Here is a 24125-nt window from a genome sequence, read left to right on the forward strand (position 1 = left end):
TTCCTCCGTTGGGACGAGGACGGACGGGCGTGGGAACGGGAAAAGGGTGCGCCGAAGCGGCGTGGGAAATTACCGCGGGCGGCCGAATTAGCCGTTGTAGTAAAATTCTTGGAAACTTATTACAGCTCGGCAATTTGATTTTTTGAATTTTTTTTAAGATTTTGTCATTTTGGGAAAGGCAAACGGCGGAGAAGGGGAACAGGCACCGCGCCGAGAGACGGAGAGGGTGGCGCAGGTCTTGTGTTGATATGGGCCTGCGCGTGCCTGATCCGGCGGCCCAACGCTACTCCGGGCCCAGATTGCGGGCAGCCGGCCGCGTCCAGACATTAAAATTTTCTACTGGTTAGATCCAAAAGCGAAGAGCTACAAAAAAAATTATAGCAGTGGAGATGCGGGGTATCGATCCCCGTACCTCTCGCATGCTAAGCGAGCGCTCTACCATCTGAGCTACATCCCCAATGATGTCGGCACAATTCATAAAGTTATTCTAGTACGTTTATTATATAGATTTTTCCTTTGGCCACCGACATAACTACAACCTCGTAATCTGTGTATAAAAGTTGTCATGCAATGAAAGTATGTAGAATTATGATGTGGATTGCGAGCTAATCCATGGGCCACAATATATGGAATTATTGAGGGACATACGGCATTTGTGTGGCACCATCTATTTTAGCTTATGAAGTAATAAGAGATGCCCTAATCTCTTCGATGAGTAGACCAATGCTAGGATCAAAGCATATCATTACTGGTCACAACCACTTCCACTAGGGCCACCACAGGCGATGTTAAAGCCAGGCCCGTCAACGTTCCCACCAAGAACGGCAGCGTTGCAGCACTTTGGGCACCGTGACTCCCAACCTAATGGGCATGTCTTTTTTGTCAATCCTGTTGGCACCGATCGCTAAATATGCCTTTAATACAGCCGATGCATTATTGCCTTGCGTACAGCCATTGCCCATAAACCATATTGTGCATGCAAAACCATATTGGTGTGTGCAAGTCATGAGGTCTCGAGTTGTGCACCGCACCACCTACCTCATTGATATAGCTCTCTGGAAAGAAGGTCGGGACCAGAGTGTATCGGAAGTAGCCGATAGGTGTTTCATTCAAATATACTCACCATCGTTGCTAACCTGGAGCCTTGTGTATACTCATGGTGATGTAGGCAATGGCGAGGGGGGGGGGCAACGGTCCCCTCTGACTTGTAATTTTCCATTGAAAATTTTGAATTTTATCGAATTTTAGCATTGTTGGTCCTGTAACCATAGAAAAAAAATAAGTTCTTGGCTTCGCCCTAGACGCAGGATACACCATCATACGTTATGGAGGAGCGATGATCTTATTAATCGTAGAACGAACCAAGGGTAATGGCAAGAGAGGTTGAAGCACTTCCTCCGCTTGCCACCATCAATGTGCATGCAGTCAGGTCTTTTATTATTTGTGGAAGATCAATTTTTACATGGACAAATTAGACCCTATTCTTAGTAACTAATTGTGCTAGTGTGTTACGCACTAGAGGTTAGGATTGTCATTTCCAAAGAAAAAGTTGCTGGCCTGCATGTGCACGAGTACACGGCGTACCTTAGGAATTCTATCGGGTGCTTGTGGGGTTGTTTCACGTGCGTGGTATATACTAGTATATACTCCCTCTATCCCAAATTATGATTTATTTTTGTTTTGACTGTTTTAGATACATAATTTTTATTATGTATCATTTTTATTATGTATCTAGACATAATATATATTTAGGTGTAGATCAAAAGCTATGTACTTACAAAAGCCAAAACGAATACTAATTTGGGATGGAAGGAGCAGCTCGCAAGACATATCAACTGTTCTATGGATACGTAAGGAGAGCACGTACCATAATTAAGCTCGGCATCAATCTGGTTGGTGGTATTTGGCAGGAATTCTCCAGGCGACCAACCCAATTCCTATCCACGGTTCCAGCGATAAGGCGATGACAGTGCTGGTAGTGGATGACTCGACTCAATTTTGGTCGGCCGCTACGATGGCAGCAACGGCGATGCGCCGTGGTAAGGCCAGTCCAAATCAAGCACCACGGCGAACTACAAGCACACGTATGGATCCACGCGATAAAATGAAAATGAAGTGAGATTTTAAGTTTTAATACCGAAGGCAAACCTAGTACTACCTCCCCTCTCCTTTATTTGACGCCGGCTAGCTCAAATTTGAGCTAATGAACGTAAAATAAACAAGAACGGAGGGAGTAGCATTAATTAAAGATCAACAGTCAACTTTCATGTAATCAATCTTGTTAACTAATAATATGTAATTCTTTTGACAGCCTAAGTGGTAGGAAGCTCAAATATAAAAGATGGGCTTTTCTAAACAAAAATAAATATAGAAGGTGGTAGTAGCTCCCACAGTTCCACTCCTATGCCATTCGTGCTCCAAAGGGTGGTGCAGTACCGCGGTCAGGACCAGATTGGCGGCGAGGCGGCAATCGGTAGCTGCAATCTCTCTTTAATTAGGGTTCGTTTGGTAGGGTTGTGGCTGTGGCTGAAACGGCTCCAGCTGTGGCTTTTTTGGCGTAGTAGCTTTTTTTAGCTCCAGCTTGTTTGGTTGGAAAAATGTTTGGCAAAACGGCTTCTCTTGGTAGTTTAAAATGGATAAGAATATAAAATGTTCATGATGCTCCTCTCTTTTTTCTTTCATTTTTTCTCATCTCTTCTTATTCTTTTTTTCCTTCCTTTTATTCTCATCTTATCCATTCATCTCTGCCAGACGGCCATCCATCTCTATCCTTTCTGCTCCCCGCCGACTGTCCTGCCTCCTGTTGGCTACCTCACCCCTGCCGCCGTCGAGCTCTCCCCCGCCCGCGACTCATCCATGCCGCTGTCGAGCTCCCCCCGCCCCCAATGCGCCCACGCCGCTGTTGAGCCCCGCAGCCCATTCACCTACGACTCGACGACCTAGTTGGAAAGTCCTGCTAAAGGGGACCTTAATCTATTCAAAGTTGTGTTGCAGCCTCGCAGCTAGCTGGCGCGTAAATCGATAATTAGCTTGGACGAATTGGTAGAGTGTATGGGTTTGTAAAAGAGCGTAATCTGAATTTTGTGGTTATTGGATAGGGGGTACTTTAGGGTCGGTTGCCGTTTTTCACTCTACATGTACGCACACATATCTTATGCTAATTAGTCTATCTACACTACTAGAACTAGTTGCCTGTATCTACTCAAAGACACCACGGTAACAGTTGTATCGAGATGGGATTGTGTGCATGCCTCCGCGTGGACATACAACCCATCACCATGTACCCGCCACAACGGCACGACGAGGAGATGACGAGCGGCCTAGCGGCGGCCGTGGAGGGGCTGGTTGAAGAAGCTAAAGCTCTTCTCAAGGTTAATGGAATCTGGTTATTAGCTCAGCGATCCGTTATTGTCGCAGCTTTATAGGCGGGCCGCGGGTGGAGTTCTGGGTGACGAAGCGACGCCAGCTCGCAGCCGCTCTATCGTGTGCCATTACATTGCTCGTGTAGTCGTGTGGGGTTGGGGTCGGTAGGAGTTGGGCCTGCGGTTAACACATTTGGATGCCTTGCTGTGTAGTTGTCAAGCATCCTTGAGAGTTCCCGCTGGCATTTTTGTAACTGCTCAAACTAACGTATAGCAAGCCCTTACTTTCGATCTGCTAAGCTGTATGAGGTGAGATTTTACAAAAATAAAAGAAAATAGAATGGAGATGCGGGGTATCGATCCCCGTACCTCTCGCATGCTAAGCGAGCGCTCTACCATCTGAGCTACATCCCCTTGTCCACTTGGTGATCCGCATTAATTAAATTTATTGATTATTTCCAATTGGCTAGTCTTACGCGGCGCCATCGGTCGTCTTCGATCCCGGGCTCCTTTTGTGCTTTATCTTGGTCTCGAAGCACTTGCATGACGACGACCTAAATCATTTGCTGCTTTGTGCTTTGCATGTGGCGGCCGTCAATCTAAGTGCAACTCGGCGGCAGTCCAACACGCTTGGCGTCGATCGATATTAAGCGGAGAAACAAGCTAGCAGGAACGAAGCTTCCTCCTCTCGATCGACCTGCTTTTGGCTCGTTGTTTACAGGAGAGAATTTTGGATGCATTGTCACAGCGGCATAGGGCGGAGCTTCAACTTCTCCAACGCCACCAGAGACACAGAGGGGATCTGAGTCTATCTCCGTCAGCTACTCCGCTTATGGCTCTTGGGCGGTCGAAAAAGCAGAGGAGAAACGTTGGCCGAGGGCTGTGATCTGAGCCAGGCGCTATCTCAGCGCGGCTCGCCCTTCGCCCGCCCGGCAGATCCATCGCTTACCGGGACTGCTGCTGCTACGGGCGACCAGGGGAAATGAAGGAAGACAAAACGTAAAGAAACGGATGATTATTCCTCCTCCCGCCGAGATCCGACGTGGTGACGCGGCGTCCGTACGTGCTGCCGCGGCGGTCAAACCGATCGCGCCACGCGTCCCTGCCCACCCGGCTGCCCGTACGTATCGGGTAGCGCCTCCCTCTCTCTATACGCATGACCGGGCAGCTGGATTGCAGCTCGCGAGGCCGGCAGCCTAGTAGGTTTGGTTATTCTAGTCTTAACTGAGTAGCCAGGTCGAGCAGGGCTGATCCGGGGAAGGCAAAGCAAGCCAGAAGCGACGCTCATCGGCCCGCCTGCAGCCGTACCGCGCCTGCAGGGGGAGGGGTTGCCGTGGTGCCCCCACCCTGTCCCCTGTGTCATTCTGTTTTGACCAGAAAATTAGAAGGAAGACCACTGCTGATATCATTTTTAGTCAACCGCTTTGGACTCTATGTGCTACTTCATCACCTGCATTCGTTTGGTTGTGGCTTTGCTCAAGCGTGCTTGCATGATCATATTGCACTAGATCGACGGTGGCCTCTCTAAATAAACAGTAAAAATAGCTAGGGACGTTATCATCTCACTAAACTTATAAGATGATTTTACGGTAGACCAGACCAATAATCTACCGTGGAAAAAGCTGTGGGCTCACGAATCGTAGTCACACCATGCATCTCCCTGCCACATGTCGGCACACCGGTAGGTAGCAGCTAGCAGTGCACTAGGGCTCCTCCATTTCAAAACGACCGGGCGTCATCTAGTGCAGGGCATGAGGGCACACCAACGCACACTCTCTCTCCATCTGTCAGAAGATCTCCACCAGCTCGCCGTGATGACGCCGTCTATGTAAGGATCATGGGTGCTCAAGGCTTGTCCATCACCGCTTGTTCGCTTCACCTACATCGAGCTTCCTCCCCATTTCTGCATTTCTGCCTTCATAAGCATCTCCATCCTTTCTCTGACTGATCACTAGCATTATCTTGGAACAGGACACTGTCAACGTCCACGCATTTCGTCAATTGTTGGTACTACTCATTCATCTTCTTTGAAAATTACTACTCATGCATCTGAGTCATAAACTATACATCAACCATAATTTGTTTCTCTGAACAAGTGGGCTGGGCGGGTGAGACAGTCGTTGTTAATTTCAGAATCCGGGGATCTGATGATGAGCCGGAGCCCCGATTTCGATTAGCTAAACTTGCATCAATGTATAGATCACAAGTCCTTGTTAATTTGATACGTAGATGTTCAGTAGAAGAGCAAGTGGGTGGTGAGATCAATGGTTGTTTTTTCTTGAAAATGCTGTGATCACCAGTCGTTTTTAATTTGACGCTCACATGCCTGCATGGAATCGAGAAGCAGGGGCTTTCAAGCTTGAGAGATCGAGCAGGGGGTTCCATTCGTGGACCAACCGAACGCATGGAGGAACACCAGTCAGCGGCTCACGCCACGCCCGAGGCCGAGCAGCAGCCGCAGGTGGAGCTGGCGACAGCCGTCGCTCCAGCGGCGGAAGAGGACGGTGATGGGCCGGCCGAGGGTGGGGACGGCTCGCCGGCGGCGGCGGAGACCGCATTGCTTGGCCGGCCGCGGCGGACGGGGCTTCACCTTCTCGTCATGAACATCCGGAGCGTGTTCAAGCTCGACGAGCTCGGTGCCGAGGTGCTGGGCATCGCCGTGCCGGCGTCGCTGGCGCTCACGGCCGACCCGCTCGCCTCCCTGATCGACACGGCCTTCATCGGCCGGCTGGGGTCCGTGGAGATCGCGGCCGTGGGCGTCGCCATCGCCGTGTTCAACCAGGTGATGAAGGTGTGCACCTACCCGCTCGTCAGCGTCACCACGTCCTTCGTCGCCGAGCAGGACGCCATCCTCAGCAAAGGCGCCGCCGCCAAAGTCGTCGACGGAGAAGAAGAAGGGGAAAATCCAGGTCAGCACGCTGCTGTTGCCGCCACGGACCCGGAGAAGCAACAGTCACCTGAAGAAGCCGCCAAGAACGGCGACTCCAACGCTGAGCCCAGCGAGGCGCCGCCGGCCGAGCTCGCCGGCGCCGAAGAATGCGCCCCGGCCGTCATTGGCCGGAAGGGCTGCAAGAACAGGAAGTTCGTGTCGTCCGTGACGTCAGCGCTGATCGTGGGCGCGTTCCTGGGCCTGTTCCAGACCGTCCTCGTCGCTGCCGGGAAGCCGCCGCTGCGCCTGATAGGCGTCAAGCCTGTCAGTCACTGCGGCCGCAAACGGCGGCGACGTCCCCAGATTTGTCGCTGCAACCCATGCGAAATTCTTACGCATCAAGTGCTGACCAATTTTCAGGGTTCGTCGATGATGATCCCCGCGCTGCGCTACCTGACGCTGCGCGCACTTGGCGCCCCGGCGGTGCTCCTGTCCCTCGCCATGCAAGGCGTCTTCCGAGGCTTCAAGGACACCAAGACGCCTTTATACGCCACCGGTAAGACTAAAACCACCATTTCTTGAGCTTGCATTGAGCACCAAACCAATGTGGTTCGTTCCATTTCTTACCGTCCAAGACGATTGTTAACTAATACGGTTCCCTGCTAATCTCCATGCTTTGAATCTCCAGTGGCTGGTGACCTGGCAAACATCATGCTGGATCCGATCTTGATATTTGGCTGCCGCATTATGGGCGTGATCGGCGCAGCCATTGCCCATGTTTGTTAGATTAATCTCCTCCCCAATGGGCCCAAAGGCCCATCGGGACCCTGATCCGCGCCCTGATCGGGGGCGCTCACCCTAGCATTGGGTGGTGGGCCCCTGTCGCGCTGCGCTATATAAACAGGGTGGGGGCCTCGGCTCGGCTCACGAGGTTCGCCGTAGCCAGCCGCCCCACCGACACACCTACCGATCTAGGTTTTGCGCAGTAGCGGCGGGAAGTACCACCGCCACCTCACCGGGGATCGGACTCGGCACTGCGCGTCGCTGCCTTGCACAGACTTCCCCAAGCGAACCCGTGATGGCCAGCAGCTCTGCTACTTCCACCCCTAGGGGTGAAGGTATTCCTATCTCTCTCTCTCTCTCTCTCTCTCTCCCTCGGCACACACCAGAAACACCAAGTCCCTCGTGTCGTTTATGATCCCGACTAGATATGCATCTAGAGATCCTAGGCACGAGTCTAACAATGGTATCAGACACCTCACTAGAAGCTCTTCTAGATCGGGAAAAAGAAGTAGATCCAAAAAGAAACAGAAAAAGTAAAACCCTAACCCTAGATCTAAATAAAAGAGGGACGAGGAGCGGCTTACCTGCCGCCGACCTCACCGCCGCACGTCCACCGACGGCGAGCGGCAAAGGCCGGCCGAGCCTCGGGCTCGCCGGGGAAAAGCTCCACCGGAGCATCCGCTCGGGGCTCGGGGGGGGGGGGGGGGGGGGGGCACAACCGCACCACCAAAGGACCGCTCGACGGCGGCGCGCCCAACCTCACGGTGGACGCGCACGCCGGCGAGGGGACCCGCGGTGGCGCCGGCCCTCCTCCATGGTCGCCATGGCCCTCTGGATCTCGTTTTTTTAGGAGGCTCGGAGGGAGAAAGGGGGGAGGCAAGAAAGAGAAAGGGGAGGGGGCTGCCGCGGCCGTGCGCCGGCGGGGCCATCCCTCCACCACCGCCGCCGCCGGCCATCGCCGGGCGCGGGAGAGACAGCCCCGCCGCCGCCGCCACGGCGGGAGCTCGCAGGGGGAAAAGAAAGGAAAGTAGCTAGGGTTGTGGGGGAGCCGGCCGTTCCGCCGGTTTTTGATCCGCCGAAAATGACGCTCGACCGTCGGATTTGGACGGGCGGTCGAGATCGTCCGGGCCAGATTTGGCCCAGGCGGGAGGAGGCGCTGGGCCGTTTCCGTGGCCCAGGCCCAGGTTGCGGCCTGCGAACCGCAGTCAGGCGTCACGAGCGAGCAGAACAAGCTTCGGGCCTGCAATTTGGCAGGCCGCCTTAGCGGGCCGGCGACGTCGCGCGAGCAGGCCGAGGGCGGAAACAGACTGTGGGCTGTTTTCGCGATTGGGCCGAAAATAGAGTTTTGCACAGTAACGTTTGAAAATTAGTTTTTTCTATTTTCAGAAGCATTTAATTGATGTTTTTTTGCATTGTTTTGATCTCTAATCTAATTTGAACCAACGGGGTAATTTGTATTAGAGATTAATAAAGTTTACACAGTGGTTTTGCTTCTGAAAATAGAGTTATTTCACAGTTTCCGCTGCAAAAGTTAAATTTATTGCTCTATTTAAATTTAATTTGAACCAACGAGACAATTAAATTTGTGAGAGCATGATAAAGTTAATTAGATTATGGTACTGTTATTTTCTGACCAATGTTGTTAATAACTGTATCATGATTTAAAAAGTTTTTTGATGCTTTTATTTCTATTTCTGCCCAACGGTGATATAATTTTAAATTGCATAAACAGTTGTATGTTTTATTTTTTGACCAACGTTGGAAATAAATCATGCAATTATCGTTATGATCTCACCTTGGATTGCAAATTTCAGGATCATTCAACTTAATGGCTTGCCTCAAAGAGATACCCATTCTGAAAGGCAGCAACCATACAGAGTGGAGGAAGAAGATTGAATTCTCCTTCGTTTGTGGAGAAGTTGACTGGGTGCTGACTACACCGCGGCCACAAGCTCCAGAGAAGCCAGTGAGGGCTGAAGGTGATGATGATGCTGCATGGCAGCAAAAGGAAAGGGACTATGCTCCACTAGAGTTGGTATATACCCTTGAAAATAAACAGTGGACCACTGCCAACAAGAAATGTATGGCTTTGGTAAAGAATACGATTGAGCCTGCAATTTTGGGCTCGATCACAGAGTGCGACTCCGTCGCAGAGTACCTCGAGAAGATAAGGAATCAGTTCACTGGTTCCTCAAAGATATATGCTACCCAGCTATTCAAGCAGCTGGCCACAGAGAGGTACAATGGAGGAGGGACTGGCATAAGAGATCACATCTTGAGGATGTATAACTTGGCAGCACAGTTGAAGCCAATGGATCTTGAGCTCAAGTCTGGGCACATTATTCACTTGGTTTTCGCTTCCCTGCCAAAAGAGTTTGACACTTTTGTTGTCAATTATAACATGCAGCCAGAACAGTGGGACATGGAAAAAATGATAGCCATGTGCGTGCAGGAAGAGGATAGAATTAGATCCTCATATGGGGGTTCATTGCACTATGTGAAGGATAACAGGAAAAAGAATGCTAACTCCTCTTTCAAGACACGAGGAAAGGCTCCCATGCAGCAGACTGACTAAAAGCCTCTCACAGTAGACAAAGATCAATGTGTACACTGCAAGAAAGAATGTCCCGACTGGTTAAAGTTGATAATGGCAAAAAGAGGTGAGAACACTATCTCCTTTGTAAATGAATCCTTATATACACAGTATTCCAAATCTACTTGGTGGATTGACTCAGGTGCAACTGTTCATGTTGCAAATTCTTTACAGGGATTCCGTTCGACGAGGACTACGCAAAGAAGCGAAAGATGCGTTGAAGTCGCAAATGGAGTCCAAGCAGATGTTGAAGCTGTTGGCGATGTCTCTCTAGAGCTAGTTGATGGTTTCATGCTTGTACTTAGAGATGTACTTTATGTATGGTTTCAGAAACTTGATTAGCATTTCACGTATGGACCATGATGGATATGAATGTCATTTTGGAAATGGAAAGTGTGCCATTTGGTTTGATAATGCATGTGTTGGTGTTGCCATCCTTCACAATGAGTTATATTTATTATCACTGCGTGAAAAAGTAAATTCTGTGTGTGATGTGAATATGAATGTATCCTCGTCAGAGAAAGAAACAAAGAAAAGAAAGAGAACTCATGAAATATCGTCGAAATTATGGCACTGTCGTTTAGGCCATATTTCGAGGGGGAGAATAGAAAGACTAGTTAAGAATGAAATTCTTCCTCAATTAGAGTTCTCAGACTTAGAACAATGCGTTGATTGCATTGAAGGAAAGTTTGTAAAGCAAATTAAAAAAGGCGCTAAACGTAGCACAGGAGTTTTAGAGATAATCCACACTGATATTTGTGGACCATTTCCTGTGAAAAGCGTGGATGGCTATGACTCGTTCATAACATTCACAGACGATTACTCCCGTTATGGCTATATTTATCCAATTAAAGAAAGAGCAGAAGCGCTGGATAAATTTAAGATTTTTAAAGCTGAAGTTGAAAATCAGCATAACAAAAGAATGAAAATAGTAAGATCCGACCGTGGGGGGGTACTATGGTCGACATACCCCATTTGGCCAAGTTCCTGGACCTTTTGCAAGATTTTTGCAGGAAAATGGCATAGTAGCCCAGTATTCTATGCCGGGCGAGCCTCAGCAAAATGGAGTAGCTGAAAGGTGTAACCGTACACTGATGGATATGGTGCGCAGCATGATGAGTTATTCCACCTTACCATTGGGACTGTGGATGGAGGCGTTGAAAACCGCCATTCACATTCTAAATAGAGTGCCAAGTAAATCGGTGCCCAAAACACCGTATGAACTATGGACGAGAAGAATACCCTCACTAAACCATCTGCGTGTGTGGGGGAGCCCAGCTGAGGCCAAAGTATTTAACCCAAACATTGGAAAGCTAGATCCCAAAACAGTAAGCTGCCACTTCATTGGCTATCCGGAAAGATCAAAAGGTTTTCGTTTCTACTGTCCAGACAGATATACAAAGTTTGTAGAAACGAGACACGCGATTTTCTTAGAGGATGAGATGGTGAGGGGGAGCATGGTGGCTCGAGAGATTGATCTTGAGGAGAAGCGGGTGTGTGCACCTAATCCGATGATTCAGGAACCATTCTTCTCACTACCTGTAATTCTCGCACCAATAGTTCCTGAGGTCGAGGTGCAAGCACCTGCTACAGTACCTGATATTGTGGTGCAGGCACCTGCTGTGATTCCACCCGTGGAAATGATGAGTGAAGTTTTGGAACCTGTCCTTCAGGAGCCAATTAAACTCATCATTACACACGAGGAAGAGTTGCAGCAGCCACCTCTGGATGATGTGCCACAAGCAGAGGCACAGAATGTGCCCGAAAGTGAGGGGCCTAGAAGGTCTCAAAGAGTCAGAAGATCAGCCATTCCTGATTACTATAAAGTTTATAATACAGAAGAAGTTCATATAGAAGGTGATCCCACTTCATATGAGGAAGCCATGAAAAGTGTTCACTCATCAAAGTGGCTAGAGGCCATGGAAGATGAGATGAAATCAATGAGTTCCAACAATGTTTGGGAACTTGAAGAGATTCCTAAAGGAGCCAAAACAGTAGGCTGTAAATGGGTCTACAAGACTAAACGTGACTCCAAAGGGAATATAGAAAGGTATAAGGCGAGACTTGTGGCAAAAGGCTTTACACAAAGAGAAGGAATAGATTACAATGAGACTTTTTCTCCTGTCTCATGTAAAGACTCCTTCAGAATCATAATGACACTGGTTGCACATTTTGACTTAGAGTTACATCAGATGGATGTAAAGACGGCATTTCTAAATGGGGATTTAGAAGAAAATGTCTACATGAAACAACCCAAGGGTTTTATCATGGAAAGCAAAGAGAATATGGGATGTCGTCTAAAGAAATCCATTTACGGATTAAAGCAAGCCTCTAGACAGTGGTATCTAAAGTTTAATGATATAATCAAGAAATTTGGGTTTTAAGAGAATATAGAGGACAATTGTGTCTATGCAAAGTTCAAAAATGGGAAATACATTTTCCTAATTCTGTATGTGGATGATATCTTACTTGCAAGCAGTGATATCAGTCTACTGCAAGAGACAAAGAAGTTTTTGTCCTCAAACTTCGATATGAAGGATCTTGGTGAAGCATCATATGTTTTGGGCATAGAAATTCACCGAGATAGACTGAATGGGGTTCTTGGATTATCGCAAAGGGCATATTTAGAAAAGGTTCTAAAGAAGTATAATATGCATGCGAGTAAGGCCACACCTGCTCCCATAGTCAAGGGCGACAGTTTTGGGAATTTTCAATGTCCCAGGAACCAGTACGAGATCGATCAAATGAAAGCGGTTCCATATGCTTCAGCTGTCAGAAGCTTACAGTATGCTCAAGTGTGCACTCGCCCTGACTTAGCTTTTGTCACCGGGGTTCTTGGTAGATATCAAAGTAATCCAGGTGTAGAACACTGGAAGATGGTAAAGAAAGCATTGCGCTACGCGCAAGGCACAAAAGAACTCATGCTTACATATAAGAGATCTGATTCCCTAGAGATAAAAGGGTATTCAGATGCAGATTTTGCGGGAGACAAAGATGATAGAAAATCCACGTCTGGATACGTATTCACTCTCGCAGGAGGAGCTATCTCGTGGAGAAGCTCAAAACAGAAAGTAACTGCATCATCAACGATGCATGCGGAATTCATAGCATGTCATGATGCCACGGGGCAGGCGATGTGGCTAAAGAAATTTATACCCGGATTGAGATTGGTTGACTGTATTCACAGACCACTAAAGATGTACTGCGACAATGAGCCAGCAGTATTCTATGCTCACAACAACAAATCAAGCAATGCTTCCAAAACCATTGAGATAAAGTTTTATGTTATGAAAGACAGAATCCAGGATCGCACTATAAGTCTCGAGCATATAAGAACAAAAGATATGCTTGTGGATCCGCTCACGAAAGGCTTACCACCCAATGTTTTCAGAGAACACTTAGCCGGCATGGGTTTAAGGGAAAGCCTATGATTCCTGGATTGTAAAAGGCCCAAAAGAAACAGAATTGTTTCAAAATAGAGAGGTGTGTTGTAGCTGTTGATTCTATCGGCAATTAAGTTGTGACGATGAGGCATGCTCTACATATTAATCTACGATGAAACGAATAAAAGCGAAAAGTGTAAAGTTAAAAGTAAATGATGAGATCAAGGGGGAGAATGTTAGATTGATCTCCTCCCCAATGGGCCCAAAGGCCCATCGGGACCCTGATCCGCGCCCTGATCGGGGGCGCTCACCCTAGCATTAGGTGGTGGGCCCTGTCGCGCTGCGCTATATAAACAGGGTGGGGGCCCCGGCTCGGCTCACGAGGTTCGCCGTAGCCAGCCGCCCCACCGACACACCTACCGATCTAGGTTTTGCGCAGTAGCGGCGGGAAGTACCACCGCCACCTCACCGGGGACCGGACTCGGCACTGCGCGTCGCTGCCTTGCGCAGACTTCCCCAAGCGAACCCGCGATGGCCAGCAGCTCTGCTGCTTCCACCCCTAGGGGTGAAGGTATTCCTATCTCTCTCTCTCCCTCAGCACACACCAGAAACACCAAGTCCCTCATGTCGTTTATGATCCCGACTAGATATGCATCTAGAGATCCTAGGCACGAGTCTAACAATGTTCTCTCTCAGGAAGTCCATCGATCTCAGCATGCGTCGTGTCGTGCCGACATGAGTTGTGGCGGCACATCCGACCGGCAGAGGCTGACAAGGGAGGAACTGTATGCAGGTACCTGATAACGCTGATAATGCTGAGCAAGCTCGTGAGGAAGGTCGATGTCGTGCCGCCCAGCCTGAGATGCCTCAAATTCCGCCGTTTCCTTGGATGCGGTGAGCATTTGCATTTGAATTCATCATCTACGAGACGAGATCGATTGACATCAAAGCATATGGAGTATGTTGTGAGGTGGTCTGGTGGTTTTTGACTGTGGAGATTAACCTCTAGCTCTAATCATCGGCTATTGCAGGATTCCTTTTGCTGGCCAGGGTGGTGGCCGTGACGTTCTGCGTGACGCTGGCGGCGTCTCTGGCCGCTCGCCACGGGCCGACCGCCATGGCCGCGTTCCAGATCTGCTCCCAGGTCTGGCTGGCCACGTCCCTCCTCGCCGACGGGCTCGCCGTCGCTGGCCAGGTTAGCAAGCTCTTCTGTTCTGCACTTGTGCTGATGACCACAACCAAAGCAAACACTAACTGGCCGAGTATGTTCCATCGCCATGGCTGACTTGTTGACCTCTGCTTGTGTGGCAATGCAGGCCATGATCGCGAGCGCCTTCGCCAAGAAGGACCACTACAAGGTGTCCGCCACCACCGCCCGTGTCCTGCAGCTCGGCGTCGTCCTGGGCGCCGTGCTCACGGCCGTCCTCGGGCTCGGGATGCAGTTCGGCGCCGGCGTCTTCACCAAGGACGCCGCCGTCACCAAGACCATCCGGAAAGCCGTTCCGGTAAGAATCACCCAACATTACACGGTAACCTCGGATCGATTAGGCCAAACTAATCAGCACTACGCTTAATTATCTCGGATGGATCCATGCATGGCAGTTCGTGGCCGGGACGCAGACGCTGAACACGCTGGCCTTCGTGTTGGACGGCATCAACTTCGGGGAGTCGGACTACGCCTTCTCCGCCTACTCCATGGTCGGCGTGGCGGCCGTGAGCGTCCCGTCCCTGATCCTCCTCGTCGCACGCCGGCTTCGTCGGGATCTGGATCGCTCTCACCATCTACACGAGCGTCAGGGCCCTTGCCAGCACCTGCAGGTAAGCCCGGTAGCCCACTCCACCATGCACCGAGCCACCGATGCACGATCCGATTCACATGCGCTCCAGGAATCGAATTGGGGGATTCATGGTCATCTTGTTTCAACAAAATAAGTAGATTAATGGTACGCGTCTAATTCCTCGCGCATGCAGGATGGGAGCAGCCTGGGGGCCATGGAAGTTTCTTCAGCAGTGAGCAGTCTTCGGCCCACTACTATTGCACGTAGCCATACTAGAATACAGTATACGCGCCTATGCATACCTGTGGGTATACGTGATGTACATGTACACCTAGACTTGTACACTTGCACTTACATATAGTATGCTCGAGGATATAATTTTCCATGGATGTATATACCCCGGCCGTACGTGTTGACACGGGTGCTGTGTTTATGACATGTGAATATCCATCCGTACTTGCACGTTCAAGCAAAAGGAAAACCAAGACATGTAGAAGGTTATATATAGGTGCATTCGGCAAATAGAAAAAGGTTGTCGATCATTTAGATGCAAAAATCAGATTATATACTACCCTCTAGTCAAATGAATCATATTTTATAAACTAATCGGCAAAATTCCGAGGGGAGGGGCACATGCCCTGCAAGCAAACAATTAAACTAGGTTAATCATCAACTAAAATTTGAGAAAATCTGGCTAGATTTAGTGTTTAGAGGTTCAAACTAATGTTACAGACTTACAGTCTTAAGTATGTGATGATATTTCATTTTCTTTTTCTAGTATTTGCAATGTAACTCGAACTAGATCTGAAGATATGAGTGCTTTGCATAAGGATGAATTCAAATATGGGAGTGTTTGTACTTTTAGAAGTGCTAAATGTGGATTAGCTTAGATAGTGGGCATGATTGTTTCTTTTACCGTCACTAATATTAATTCTATGTTTTTGGATGATATCACTTCTATTGTTCTTTCATTGCCCTATTCTTTCAAAGGTTTGCAATCCATGTGGAGTAGATGTGTACAAAACACCGAACGACCATTTGTCACTACACAGTTCGTTAATTAATCCAAGAGTCACACACAAGAATTACAATCGGTGCCGGTGCGTGCTTACATGCAGCCGAAACCAAGATTAATCGAACCAAAAAAATGAATGAAACACAAGACCAATTCAAAAAAAATAAATAATAAATTAATAAGCACGAGACTCTGACAACCCAGCAGCTACGCCGATGGAGCTCTCCGGTTGACGCGATCCCACGGTCGCACGCGTAGTGAGGCCATGAGTGTGGATCATCGTGACCGCGCCGATTAGACGCCCTTGCCACCCTTCCTCTCGGTGTCGTGTGAGTTCATGCTGAAGCTGTTGAGCGTGCGGCCGCCGGCGGCGTTGAAGCTGAAGCTGTTGGTCTTCTTGCCGGTGGCGGCTGCCCCGGTGGCGTTGACGGGCGCCGCGTGCTGGCTCAGCAGCAGGAGCCCCATCAGGGCCACGCACAGCAGAGTCATGCGCAGCTCACCGGACTTGGACGCCATCGCGGGACTGGCACGGATATGACGGGATTATTGGCAGGGATGGAAGTCTGATGTTTATTCGGATGGATCGCGGCTTGGTTATGGTGGAGATGGTGGTGTTCTTGGAGGCTCTTTTTATAGCGTGGGAGAGGGGAGCTGAGCGGTGGCGGGGAGAGGTTTCAGGGGCAGCGTCCGTGATGCTGCGGCGTCGCTCAAGAGTAGGCCCGATGCTGTGCGTTGGCCTACTAAATTTGGGGGACCTCACATTCAGAATTAGGCAATTGGCATACGCATCGCATGCGTGGGTGGGCTTTTAGTTTTAGACTTCTACTAGTTTTTTTTTCTTTTTGAATTTAGATGCATGGCGATCGTATTGTCTCAACTTCATTACTAGATTCTGCATTTCTGTACAACTGTGCTGTCAATCGCAAAACTCAGGAAGTACCAAGGCATTGCCTTTTCTTATTCTTTGTGGAGCAATCTAACACAATGCAGGGGCATGGCACTGCCTCAGAAGATCAATGTCCAATACGCTCTTGAAAATGGGAACAAAGTTGTGTACTACAAAAATCTATTTCAGCACTTTGAGTTACCAAAAATAAACAGAACTATGCAAAATTCAGCAATGGGCCAGGTTAGCTATTGCTTACCAAATTGTTTTTTACTATTTGTTTAGGATATGAATATCTGCAGTACCTCTAGCTAATAGTACCACTGGTGAAGAATCTAATAGTGTGTTCTCTTGTGTATTCAAGAGAGAAAAACAGTACTGATGTAATGTTTGAGGTGCCTTCTCCAATCACCAATTACAGAGTGTGGGCCCGTGAAAGGGAACGACCAGAAAGGACCCTTAGAGCAACTCCAAAAGGCTGCTAATCTTACCCCCAATATCCTTTTTAGGGAGAAAAAGAGAAAAAACGAACTCCAACAGTCCACCCAAACCTTCCCCAATTTTTTAGCGTTGCTAAAAAACAGTCTTCCACCGCGTATATTTTAGCGTTGGCGTTCCTCCCCCAATCCTAATTCTACTGTATGAAGCGTTATTTGTGGTCTGGGGTCGGTTGAGGCATTGTTTCTTTTCCACCTCTTGCCATCCATTCGGAAAAAAAACAGAAAGGAGGAAAAGGCTATCGACGGGAACAGTTACAAAAACAGTAGTATAGCATAGTGACTATTATCATTCCGTTTACTTTGCAAATACCAATTATCATTCCTTTTCCTTTAACTGAATTTGCAGATAATCGCATTTCTGACTAAGTACTGAAATTATGATAGTTAGAACTTGGAACTTTTTGAGAAACAGTAAACAATCTTTGTATGCTCTGAATACAGCTATTCAAGAAGAATAACATTATTTAATCACTGTTCACAATCAGGTGAGCCACCGCCCACCGCCCACCAGTAGTAAAATTAGCAGTGTCCTAGTTATTTTTCACTGCAAGACATACAGTCACGGTACTTTGCACAAGTTATGTAGTGAAGAAAAAGGTCAAAACGAGTATGCCTTTTCAGTTATGAACAGCAAGAATATATCAGAGACCAGCCTTCCTAGCAGCAAATTTACGTGCTGCTGGTAGTCTTAGAGACCTGCTTTAGAGCCAGAATGATCTCGTCAGCTTTCAGATCTGTGTAACAAACCAAGGGGCTCTCGGATGGAACCACGTCTGTCCTCTGGTAGCTTCCAGAGCTTCTCAGCAGTGCTTCCGAGCCCTTCTCAGTGACACCCCGGAGGATCACCGTCTTGTGTAACCCAGATAGCATCTCTTCAGCATCGGTGTCGCCATGTTCCCCAGTGATCAGATACATGTTCCCCATGAACAGACCCCAACGAACGAAAAGATACCTGAAATTGAATTTTCGGTAACAGGTTGACAGGCAGGCTATCTACTTTTGTTGTCCGAAATTCTACAGCAGCTTCGAGTTACACACTGCATGCTCTTACCTGAGTGCCTGTGATCTTGATGCTAGCAGAGGGACGACCTGAAGTCTTGTCGAGTTCCTGCAGTACATGATGTGGCACCGGAGACCACGCATCCTCAGCCTCTCCCTCATCTCATCGATTGTTTTCACCTAACCAGTCAAATGGAATTCGAATTCATATATACAGCAATAAGTTATAAGTAGGCATTACAGATATACATGCAAATTAAAGAATTGGCCAACCTTTTTGGGATCTTTGATGAGGAACGAGACGCAGTGCGGATTGCTGGACGCCACGTCCCGCTCGATCACGTCACTTGAACCATCCTGTGCAACCATGAGCTTAGCTATGGTCTGCTTTGCGCCGTCATGGGACCACCGGTGGCTGATGTGCATCAGGTAGTCCTGATCTGGGCGCAGCTTTCCTTCAGCATCGATGCAGTGGGCTGTGCCAGGATAGTACACCTCGCTGCCGCTGCCACAGATGAGCGCGTCGAAGTCGGTCGCTGGGATCTTGCCGAGTTGCAGAAGCTGGAGCGCCTCGGACAACGGCATTGCAGTCGACAAAGCAAACCCTGAGATCTTGGACATCTGGGAGTCCGACCGGACCGCTCTGAAGACCTCCTGGATCACCTGCAGCATCTTCTTGCTAGCGCGGCCATCGTCTTGGTAGCAGTCCACGGCGATGACGAACAGGCGCCGGCGACGGCGCAGAAGCGGGTACTTGTTCACGATGCTGCCGGTGGCCTCAGCTGCATTCTTGGCACTGTCGACTGAGGACATGGATGGTGGAAGCGCTGACGACTTGTTGATCTTGCTCATGATCCTCTGCACCTGATCCTGCGGGTCCGATGAAGGTGGCTCGTTAATGCACAGGGAGCTCTTCTCTCCGTCGATGGACAGACGGAGCGACAGGTCCTGGGCGTCCATGGAGTCCTCCAGGAGCTCCTCCTCATCCGCACCGGCGTCTGCTGGTGTGTCCTTCAGCCACCTCGGGTTCCTTAACCGGCACCCGGCAATCCTTGTGAGGTACGTGCGGCAGTGCTCCGGCCACGAGTAGAGGTGTATGTTGCGCAGCCCGTTCCTCCGGCATTCCTGCCACAGGTTCTTGTCTGCTACAAGCTTCAATAGCGCGTCAGCAATGTCATTCTGGTCGTGCGGGTCAACTAGCAGCCCATTGTTCAGTGCCTGTCAGTTCCATGTACGCACTCATTTAGCATTGTTTGCAAAAGTGAGTTGCAGTGGGCTTCCCCCAATTACTGTGCGAAACATGAATTCTCACAGTTGTAATGTCGACCGGACCGCCGTTCTTGGTGGCAACTATGGGGAGTCCGTGTGCTGCAGCCTGAAAGCCACACAATGTTTCAAAGTCAAATTTAATTTATCCCCTAAAGGCTATAGAAATGGGAAATATTTGATGGTTAGAATACAGAATCTTACCTCGATCAAGGTAAGACCAAATGGCTCGACGAGAGCAGGGTTGATGAAGACGCCCTGCAGGGAACAAGCAAGCGGCAATATACCATTGAGTAATGAGTAGTGTGAGTTGCCAAAGCTGAATGAAGATTCATGGTATGCAGCAAACCTTCATTTTGGCCGCAAGGCGGTAGATCTCTGGAACATCAGCCTGGTTGTGATGCTTGGGAAACGCCACACTTCCGTACAGATCATACTTGTCGATCAGCTTCAGAACTGTGGTGAGGACACTTGCGTTGCCAGCAGACATATTGTCGATGTCATCTCTGTTCCCCATGATCAGAGTCTGAAAACAGAGGAAATTCCTTTACATGGCAAACAGCAGGTTTCATGTACTTCCTACATTGTGATCATGATGGATGGCACTTGATATTTAAAAAATTTGAAGTACAAACTTTATTTGTTTGGATTGTACTGATAAATTTTTCCTTTTATGAACACGGATGCAGATGAATGCACTACTGAATTTTAGTTATGAGAAAATTCTACTTCAGATTAACTGTTTCTTACAAGGTTTGCAAGTTCCCTGAGTGGGCGGCACTCTCCAAAGGCTTTGACGAGAGTGGTGATGTTCTTCTTTGGGTCAGGCCTTGACAGTGCCAGGATCATTGGCTTGTGAGGATTTGTTAGGAACCGCATCACCTGCCACAAGCAGTTGCAATGCAGCGATTTTAAGATTTATACTACATGTGAAAGGCAATTGCTGTAGGTCTGCAGATTGATTTGGAATCAAGCACCAACCTCAGCCCAAATTGGGGGCATTGACTTCGGTGAAGCGCCCTCCAAACTAACGATATCATCTTTGCTGTCACCATCTCCATCAATGTCTTCTGGAACCACGACGTTGCTGAAATCCATTCCAGGAGGGATCACCTGCCAATAATAATATTCTCCAATCACCACAATACAGATGAAATAGGTAATTCTTTTGTTAATCACATGAGTCGCCACAAGTACCCAATTTGCCGGATGATGAACAGTGCTTACTAATTGCTACGACTGAGTTTTGAATACCTACCACCATCCTAGGCATGAAACGGCCATGGCAGCTAACTCCGCGCCTCGCCCGAGCCCTCAACACTTTCTCAAGCTTGACATCGAATCCATCGTATAATCCCCATTGCTCATCAATCTCCTGCCTTGTACTCGTGATGACAAGCTCTGACGCATCCAAGGCCAGCTCCTCACCCTCAATACGCCTCATGATCTTGTAGGTTGAATCAATCTCCTCTTTGGACATGCGCCCTTGCTTCAGCAGTTGCTCCAGCTTGTTCCTCCCAAGGGAGTGACCAGTGAGCACCATTGGTACATTCAGTGCCCCGGAAAGAAGTGCAGCAACATCTCCAGCGTCAGCATAGTGGCCATGGATCACATATGGCAGGACTGGCCTCCCACCATTGCCAACCTGGTCTCCCAGAGCCTTGGACATGTTCAGGATATGTTGAAGAGCTCCGTCGACAAACTCTTGGAGGTAAGGCCACAGTGCTTCCTTCTTGAGATACTTGTCCTTTGGCCCGCACGGTATACGCACAATGTACGCTCCGCCACTCTCACCCAACCCCTCTCCATCAACGGAACCAGTGGTTAACATCTCAGTTGGCTCTGCATAACTCCAGTCCACGTCAGGAGAGGACACTTGACGAGTGAAGAGGTCTACCCTATAAACGCCAGGCATCATTGACAGCGCTCTAGCGAGTTCCACAACATATTTCACCTGTGATGTTGTAAGATCAGTGACTCTCAGCCATCAATCTTGGTTCAACAGGAGGACAATCTCTTCTGAGCAAAAGAAATATGATGTTTACCTGGCCACCTGTATCTGAATCCCGACCTAGTTCCATGTTTTCACCACGGACAAGACCATGCACACTGCAAAAGAAGAATGCTGTTATTTGTGGAACTCCATGGATTAGCCAAGAGGATTAGTTTATCCTTAAAAAAATTATCAATATTTTAAGTAGTCTAAACTCTGTACTAGGACGAGAGCAATCAAATAAAGCTAGATTATTTTTCTTTATGGGGCTTTAGCAATTTAGGATAATATACACGGCAGAAATATGCAAGTTCAAATGGTGTTAAGACCTGATGAGAACAATATAAAGCTTCTTCTCCCTATTGTCATCAGACCAGACAGTGAGGTCAGAGAAGTTCCTCTGGAACTTCTTCTTGGCCGTTTCCACTGGCGCCAGCTCGCCGAGGGTGTCCCCCTTCTCGCCTTCTGACAGATCCTCGGCCAGGTCCTCCGTTGCCTCACGGCGCCCCTGCTCCTGCTCCTTCCTCCTTGCTATCATTCTCTGGAAGCCCTCAAGTTCCAGCTGCTCATCGCAAAACTCAGAAGCATCAGCAAACTAATAATTTCAGTACAAACAAGCAGAACAGTATCAGCCCACTTGTCGGCCACTTCTTCAAAGAAATTTAATACGCAAAGCTTTTCGAAATTGAAAAAAAAAATAGAACTCTCTGCTCTCGCAGCCAGCAACGTGAGTTCGACTTCGGCAAAAGGAAAAGGGAAAGCAAACTCAAACCGTGAGCATACCATGTCGGCCTTGATGCATGCTACATGATACAGAGAGATACTTTTCTATGTACAACAGTGAGACAGGGGAGATCCAAATTAAAGTTTCTTTTTAGATGTGACATCAGTTAAGTACACAGTTCTGAATTTCTGAAAGCACAACACGCCATGCAAGCCTGATCTATCATCACCCTTAAACATCAATAAAAGAAACTATCAGAATTTTCCTCAAATACTATTTAATTCGCGCATGCAGGGTGCGCTTCAATAAGCATCTCCGCAACGAAGAGGAACACTGCAAATTTAACGGAACGGTGACCAACCCACGGGAAGGAAATCGCAGAGACACGAGGGAAAAAAAAAGAAAGGAACATACAGATTAGAGAGAAAAATAACACAAATCCAGAGATGAAAGTGATAAAACAAGCAGAGGGAAGAAATAGGAATCCGGACCTGCTTCTTCTTTCGCGCGAGGTGCCAGATCCGCCAGCACATGTTCTCGAGCCTGGTGCTGCGCTCGCGCGCGTTGCGGGTGGCGACGACCTTGATCCATGTCCGGTGGAGGTCGCTCTCGTCGACGCCCTTGACCACCTCCTCCACGAAGTAGTGCGTGGGGTTGAAGTTCATGTGCGGGCCGCGGGGGCTGGTGGCCCCCGTCGGCGACGCCCCCGCCGCCAGCGACTTCGGGTCCCCGCCGCCGCCTCCCACTCCCACTCCCCCTCCCCCTCCTCCTCCTCCGCCGCTGCCTCCCGCCGCGGTGCGGCTGTCCAGGATCGCCTCCAGGTACCCATTGATCCACTCATTCCCCGCCATCCCCTACTTCTCGCTCTCTCCTCCGCCTCTACGCCGCTCTCTCAGATCACTACAGGAGCATTAACCCAACCGCCCACGCCTCTCTCCCTCCCACTTTTGCGTCTCGCGTGAACCCTTCCTGGCCGTTGCTTGGTTTCCTCCTTTGGTGCGGCAGGGAGAAAGCGCCCCGCCTGGTGTGGCGACACGAGGGAGAGGAGAGATGGCAAGTGTTAACCGGAAGCGATCAAGAGAGAGAATGGGGGAGGAGGGGAAAAGGCGCGCACGTCCCGCGCATCGGAGGACAGAGGGAGAGAGAGACAGAGGAAAGGCTCGTGCCGTCCATGCGGTTGCAGTGGCCGCGGTTGTAGGGGCCTTCCGATGCGGCGGACGGAGGAGGAAGGAGCGCGGGGGATGAGAGGAGAGGAGGGCGCAGCGGCCGACACGTGGCGGGACGTGGCCCCCCTGGCTGCGCGGGCCCGCTCGATCAGTGAGGCGACGCGCCGAAGCCTGGGCCCCGCCGCCTTTGCCTTGGCTTTGATCTGCGCGCCCGGTGGTTACGGTTTTACCGTGCCACAGTTGCCGTTAGGATTTACGCGGTTGCCGCACGCTCGTGCGGGTGATGCTGACGTTGGTGGACGCGCTGCGTCACCCGGCCAAATCCTTTCCGCAACCACCCATGCAGCAGGCGCCCGCTGGAGGCCGAGCCGGCCGCCGAACGCATGTCCTGGCGGCAGTGACGCGTGCATCCCCGACCACGGGCGTCTGCCTCCCTCCCGTACAATATCCACAGGCGCTGCGTTGTATTCCACGTGACCACGTAGGCGAGGATATATCATAATATATATACGTATATATATATATATAAATAATATGAGACGGGACGCGACCGAAGGATGATGATGAGAAGGACATGGCGGTGGGCAAACGTCAGGGGAGCGCCGCCGCCGTCGCCACAACTTTCGCGCGTTTGGCCCGTAGCGGTGAGGCGGGCGGGCGGGCGGGGACAAACCGCTCGCCGTCGCGGCGGCGTCGCCTCATGCCCTGTCGCGCCGGCGCATCGCTATCCCTCCTCATCTCCGTCGAGCGAGTACCGCCTCGGGACACTCAATGCACGGCGCTGTCGCCGGAATATTCACCGGATATC

At 49.5% G+C, this 24125-nt stretch overlaps 1 protein-coding gene, 2 non-coding genes and 1 pseudogene across 3 annotated transcripts; 1 reads left to right on the plus strand and 3 right to left on the minus strand.

Annotated features, from left to right (window-relative positions):
* Window positions 1-384: 384 nt before the first annotated feature.
* Window positions 385-457, minus strand: TRNAA-AGC. The gene has a single exon. It is a non-coding gene; the product is annotated as a tRNA-Ala (tRNA).
* Window positions 458-3703: 3246 nt separating this feature from the next.
* Window positions 3704-3776, minus strand: TRNAA-AGC. The gene has a single exon. It is a non-coding gene; the product is annotated as a tRNA-Ala (tRNA).
* Window positions 3777-5766: 1990 nt separating this feature from the next.
* On the plus strand, window positions 5767-15004 carry LOC101781641 (annotated as a pseudogene).
* A 2586-nt stretch (window positions 15005-17590) lies between these two features.
* Window positions 17591-23339, minus strand: LOC101760433 (sucrose-phosphate synthase). The gene is made up of 12 exons (XM_004971009.4): window positions 22643-23339; window positions 21757-21989; window positions 21480-21543; window positions 20693-21388; window positions 20416-20547; window positions 20185-20316; window positions 19784-19960; window positions 19639-19692; window positions 19481-19543; window positions 18442-19386; window positions 18221-18348; window positions 17591-18121 (listed from the first exon to the last, which is right to left on the minus strand). Exons 1-12 carry the CDS (start codon window positions 23000-23002, stop codon window positions 17839-17841), a joined length of 3267 nt encoding a protein of 1088 aa, XP_004971066.2. The 5' UTR covers window positions 23003-23339; the 3' UTR covers window positions 17591-17838.
* Between the last annotated feature and the right edge of the window lie 786 nt (window positions 23340-24125).

The sequence above is a fragment of the Setaria italica genome, chromosome V (genome assembly GCF_000263155.2).
Source record: "Setaria italica strain Yugu1 chromosome V, Setaria_italica_v2.0, whole genome shotgun sequence".
Classification (NCBI taxonomy): Eukaryota; Viridiplantae; Streptophyta; class Magnoliopsida; order Poales; family Poaceae; genus Setaria; species Setaria italica.

What these genes read in the sequence shown, in the direction of transcription:
- LOC101760433 (XM_004971009.4), bottom strand. Translation starts at nt 23,002, where the DNA reads ATGGCGGGGAATGAGTGGATCAATGGGTACCTGGAGGCGATCCTGGAC. An exon ending in ATTCAGATACAGGTGGCCAG is followed by an intron (nt 21,389 to 21,479) that starts GTAAACATCATA and finishes ACAACATCACAG; the next exon opens with GTGAAATATGTTGTGGAACT. An exon ending in TTGGTCTTACCTTGATCGAG is followed by an intron (nt 19,544 to 19,638) that starts GTAAGATTCTGT and finishes TGTGGCTTTCAG; the next exon opens with GCTGCAGCACACGGACTCCC.